The sequence below is a fragment of the Sminthopsis crassicaudata genome, chromosome 3 (assembly GCF_048593235.1).
Source record: "Sminthopsis crassicaudata isolate SCR6 chromosome 3, ASM4859323v1, whole genome shotgun sequence".
Lineage (NCBI taxonomy): Eukaryota > Metazoa > Chordata > Mammalia > Dasyuromorphia > Dasyuridae > Sminthopsis > Sminthopsis crassicaudata.
In genome coordinates, this window is record NC_133619.1 from 503395754 (window position 1) to 503401458 (window position 5705).

The 5705-nt window shown below is 31.9% G+C and overlaps 1 protein-coding gene across 1 annotated transcript; it reads right to left on the reverse strand.

Moving 5' to 3' along the window:
* Positions 1-1275: 1275 nt before the first annotated feature.
* LOC141559757 (olfactory receptor 8G1-like) lies at positions 1276-2211 on the reverse strand. The gene has a single exon (XM_074297465.1). The coding sequence runs from the start codon at positions 2209-2211 to the stop codon at positions 1276-1278; it is 936 nt and encodes a 311-aa protein (XP_074153566.1).
* Positions 2212-5705: the final 3494 nt, after the last annotated feature.

Sequence of the window (5705 nt, forward strand, 5' to 3'; positions counted from 1 at the left end):
AATGCTGCAATGGCACAAAAGACACAAAGAAAAGAATAAAAAGTCTCTGCCCTTTTTTTCAGAATTACATTTTATAATCTTATAAAATACTCATTCAACACAACCCTGATTTTTCCTCTTTCTGTTATGAAACACTTCCATATACTTTGGTTCAAGAATGAAGAGAAGGCATCCTCACAAAGCCCTTAACATTTTCTAAGATGGCTGAGTTGATTCAAAATCAACAACCAGGTTCAGCAGCTACATTCTCTCTTTGTGGCAATGAGGAAAAAGAAAAAAACAAATATTTTTTTCTCAGATTATCTATACTAAGTAACCCAGCTTTTGAAATTTGGGGATCCATAATGAGCTCTAAATTAATTACAATTACCAGTAAGGAGATCCGTAATAGTCACTCTCTCTGGTTGATATTCATGAGAATTGTGTACTGACAATTCCTTCTTATACTTTTTGGTAACAAAAAAAAAAAAAAATATATATATATATATATATATATATACATATATATATATATATATATATATATATATATATATATATATAACTATATCTATACATATATACACACACACACACATATATATATATGTATATCTTCACTTTACAGATCAGTTCTAAGTTTCTATAAGCCTTGAGGTTTTGGCAAGGCTAATGGTAACTGATGGTTATACAACTTACAGGACACAAAGACATGCACAGAATTTGAGCACTCTGCAATCCTAAATGATGAGAAACTTTACCAAGAGAATGAAATTAATCATATTAACAATATAAAATAAGAAATTTTATCCACAGACACAGCCAATTAGTTGGTTGAGTAGATCACTCACACAGTAAAGGAAATGGGTCAAGTTTGAATGAAAGAATATAGCAAATGGAAGGCAAAGCTAAACAAAAAGCAGAGCACTTAAGGTACATAAGGTCATTGTTGCAACTATGAAGAAAATTTACAAAAAGATAAGAATCTTGAGAAGTAAAATCTTTTAGAGTATAATGGTAGCTACACCACTTTGTGATTATTAAAATACCATTGTTCATCAAAACAAAACCACAGTATTTTGATATTATTTATTAGTATATTTGATTATTATGAATGCTCCAAGAAAATCACTATAACAAGAAAAGAAAGAGAATCATGGAGAGATTTCAGAAAAGATGTTGTAGTAAAAAAGTATATATTAGTATATCTTGATATCTGAAAAAAAAAAGATTTTTCCAGAGAGAATACAACTTTAAGAACAAAGTATACATTCATTACCCTTGTACTTCTTTTCTTCACCAGAACATACTCCTCTCCATGAATTTCTTCATGGCAACTTTCACATCCTTGTTCCTTAGGCTATAGATCAGGGGGTTCAACATGGGGACAAGGATTGTGTAAAACACAGAGGACATTTTCCCTTGTTCCATAGAACTGACTGAAGAGGGCTGCAGATACATGAAGGCAGCTGAGCCAAAGAAGATAGAAACAGCTACCACATGGGAGCTGCAGGTGCTGAAAGCCTTGGATCTCCCTTCAGTGGAACGGATGTGGAGAATGCTAGCAATAATGAAGATATAAGAGCTAAGAATGGTTAGAGTTGGGGTGAGGATATTAAATGCACTGAAACAAACAACCACCACTTCATTAATATAGGTACTGGAGCAAGACAGCTCTAGGAGGGGATTGAGATCACAGAAGTAATGGTTGATGACATTGTCCTTACAGAAGAACAGTCTAAGCATGCATCCTGTGTGAGCTGTGGCACCAACTAAGCCCATGAAGAATACACCACCTACCAGCCAAATGCACATCTCATGAGTCATAATGACATTATATAACAGGGGCCTGCAAATGGCCACATAACGGTCATATGCCATAGCTGCTAACATATGACACTCTGCAATTACAAAAATGAGGAAGAAATAGAGCTGTGTCATACAGTCATTGTAGGAGATGATGTTCTTCTCTGACACAAAATTCACCAACATTTTGGGAGTAATTACAGTAGAATGACAGAAATCAATGAAAGACAAACTGCTAAGTAAATAATACATGGGTGTGTGAAGGTGAGAAGTGACTCCAATCAATGTTATCATGCCCAGATTCCCCACAACAGTGATGACATATATGCTCAAAAATAGTAGTAAAAGGGGAATCTGGAACTCTGGCCTGTGTGTTAGTCCTTCAAGGATGAAATTTGTCACTGCAGAATTATTGCCTCTGTCCATTTGAAAAGGATATTCTGTGAGAATGGGAAAAAAGCATTACATCAGAGGAGATCCTCATGGTTTGTTAGAGGTTCATTAACAATGGTATACTGTGAGGTAGTTAGGTATTACAGTGGATAGAGCACTGATTCTGGATTCATGAAGACTTGATTCAAACATGACCTCAAATACTTAACACTCCCTAGATGTGTGACCCCAATTGCCTCCAAGAAAAAAAGAAGAGAGAGATAGTGAAGAATCAGTCAGAAAAAAAAGACTACCAGTGTTTCTTTGTGGCCAATGACTCATCCTTGATATCTGTATCTGAAGTCTTAATAAAATAGCAGATGACAAGAAACAATGATTTTATACCCATTTCAGAGATAAGAAAATATTTTTGAAATGTTTATTTTTAATCTGAGATCAAAACTTGAAAATGCAATGAAACTGTGGCTCTCTCTTTAATAAAGTACTACTAAAAGACAGGGGCTAGAACCACCTTGACAACTACTAATTCTGCACTTTCCTTCATAGTGAACTATTTCTTCATCAAACATGTTGGTATTTCCTAATGACCAGGAAGGCTTTTCAACATGTGTTTCACAAAAGTCTTAACTCCTATGACTCTAGACTTAGAAAAAGACTATTACTCACCTAGCAGTCTTGGAATTTAAGGTTATCTTTCTCATTGTTCTAGATGGTGAGTGGTATTGATTAGGTTCATGTTGACAGTTTGGAAAACTATCCCTATTTTTGTTCTCAGCCTAATTAGTAGTATGAATCTCATACATTGAACTTCTTTCAAAATTCTGAAATAGAGATCCAAGTTTCTGTTTTCAGGTTTTAGGGAAGAGTTTCATTTCAGATGTAAGGGGGCAAGCAGTATTTATCAATATAAGTGGAGTTACTGGCTTATTTGGTATGATGAGTATTTTCTCTTAGGACTAGAGAACCCTGGGATTTGATTAGAAGGACAAATAGGTACTACTGAATTCTCTCTTCTGTCTCACTAGGGATAAAATAATTCTAATGTCAAATGTTTTATTTTTCACCCTTCTTTTCTTCCTGTAAATAGGTTTATTTTGAATTTTAAATTGGGTTCATTATATTAAGTCTCTAGCTTGTGTTTCAGAGGGAAACAGGATATATCATGTATTAGTAATGTAGAAAAAGTATTTCATATGCTCCTTCTTAGATATATAGTATTTGGTTAAATTTTTAAGTTACCATGATTTTGGGAGAGAAGGCAAAGCTTTTTCTTTTCTCTTCTTATAGAAAAGTAAACTCTTAAGATAAGGGGATTTTTTTTTTTAGATCCAGTTACTTAAAAAAAAAGGTGTCTTTTTTTTTGGAAGCACTATGAGTCTTGGAGTAATGAATGATTTAAATATGATTTCTTTTTATAACTCATACTTATGCAAGGGGCAGCTAAATGGTGCAGTGGATAGGGTAGTGGGCCGAGTCATTGAGTCCTCTTTGGTTTTGTTTGTTTGTTCTTAAATAATAGCTTCTTTATTTTCAACATACATGCAAAGATCTTTTTCAAAATTCACCCTTGAAAAGTCTTGTGCTTCAATTTTTTCCCTCCCTTATTCCACCCTCTTCCCTATGCAGCAAGTACTCCAATATATGTCAAACATGTACAATTATTCTATACATATTTATATATTTATCATGCTGCACAAGAATATGAAAACAAGATTCAAGAGAAGCATAGAAAAATAAATGGGAAAAATATATTATTTAAAGGTTAAGGTGTTTAGATCCCTGGATGGGAAAACTATATCTGTAACTCTTAAGAATTGTATCTGTTACTGGGCAGAGAGAGGGGAGCATCACATGGACAGAGGATGTGGTTGTGAATGGACACTGATGTGATGATATCAAAGAATAAGATATTAATAAAAATATTTTTATATTTTATCTCAAAAGTGATAAGGAAGGAAAGTACATTTTGATAAAGGGTACAATAAACAATGAAGTAGCAATGATTCTAAATTTATATGCACTATGTGGTAGAGAAGCCAAATTCCTAGAGAAGATTTTGAGTCAGTCATAGGAAGAAATAGACAGCAAAACTATATTAGAGGGAGATCTTAACCTTACCCTCTCAGAATCAAACAAATTTAACCACAAAATAAATAATAAAGAAACTAGGGAGGTTAATAGAATCCTAGAAAACTTAAATATAATAGACCTCAGGAGAAAAGTGAATAAGGACTGAAAGGAGTATAACTTTTTCTCGGCAGTACATGGCACCTACACAAAAATTTATGGCATAAAAACCTAACAATCAAATGCAGAAAGGAAGAAATAATAAGTGCTTCCTTTTCAGATAACAATACAAAAAAAGCAATGAAAAAGCAAGGAAAATAGACTAAAGACCAATTGGAAATTAAATAATCTAATTGTAAAAAAAAAATGAGTGGGTCAAATAGCAAATCACAGAAACAATCTAAGGGAATGACAATAATGAGACAACATACCAAAACCTATGTGATACAACCAAAGCAATTCTTAAAGAATATTTTATATTTCTAGATAGCTACTTAACAAGACAGAGGAGAGATTAATGAATTAGATATGCAACTAAAAAAGCTAGAAAAAGAATAAATTAAAATTTTCAATTAAATACCAATTAGAAAATCTGAAACTCAAAGTAGATTAATAAAACTGAAACTAAGAAAATTGATGACCTAATAAATAAAACTAAGAATTGGTTTTAGGGGGAAAAAGAACAAGAAATTATATAAACATTTGGTTAATTTGAATACAAAAAAAAAAAGAAAAGAAAAAGAAAGGAATCATGAGCATCTCAAGTGAACTTGTCACTAAAGAAAAAGAAATCAATGAAATAATTAGGACATATGTTGCCCAAATATATGGCAGCAAATCCAATATTCTAACCAAAATAGATTAATATTTATAAAAACATAAATTGCCTAGATTAACAAAAGTAGAAATAAATTATTTAAATAGTCTCATTTTAGAAAATTAAATTGAATAAGCATTAATAAACTCCCTAAGAAAAAATCTTGAGGGCCAGATGAATTAACAAATTAATTCTATCAAATAGTTAAAGAAAAATTAATTTGAATACAATGGAAAATATTTGGAAAAATAGGTAAAGAAGGAGTCATATCAAATTCCTTCTATGTCACAAATATGGTGCTGATACCCAAATCAGGAAGACCCAAAACAGACAAAGAAAATTACAGACAAATCTCTCTAATGAATATTGATGCAAAAATTTTAATAAAATATTAGCAAAGAGATTACAACAACTTATCAGCAGGATAATATACTATGATCAAATGGAATTTATATGAGGAATGAAGGACTCATTCAATGTCATGAAAACTATTTTCATTATCAACCATATCAATAACAAAGCCAATAGATAACCTATGATAATTTCAATAAATGCAGAAAAAGCTTTTTATAAAACACAGCACCCATTCCTACTTAAAAAAAAAACCTTCAACAAATATTTGATTATTTATTTCTTCACCCTG

What these genes read in the sequence shown, in the direction of transcription:
- LOC141559757 (XM_074297465.1), bottom strand. Translation starts at nt 2,211, where the DNA reads ATGGACAGAGGCAATAATTCTGCAGTGACAAATTTCATCCTTGAAGGA.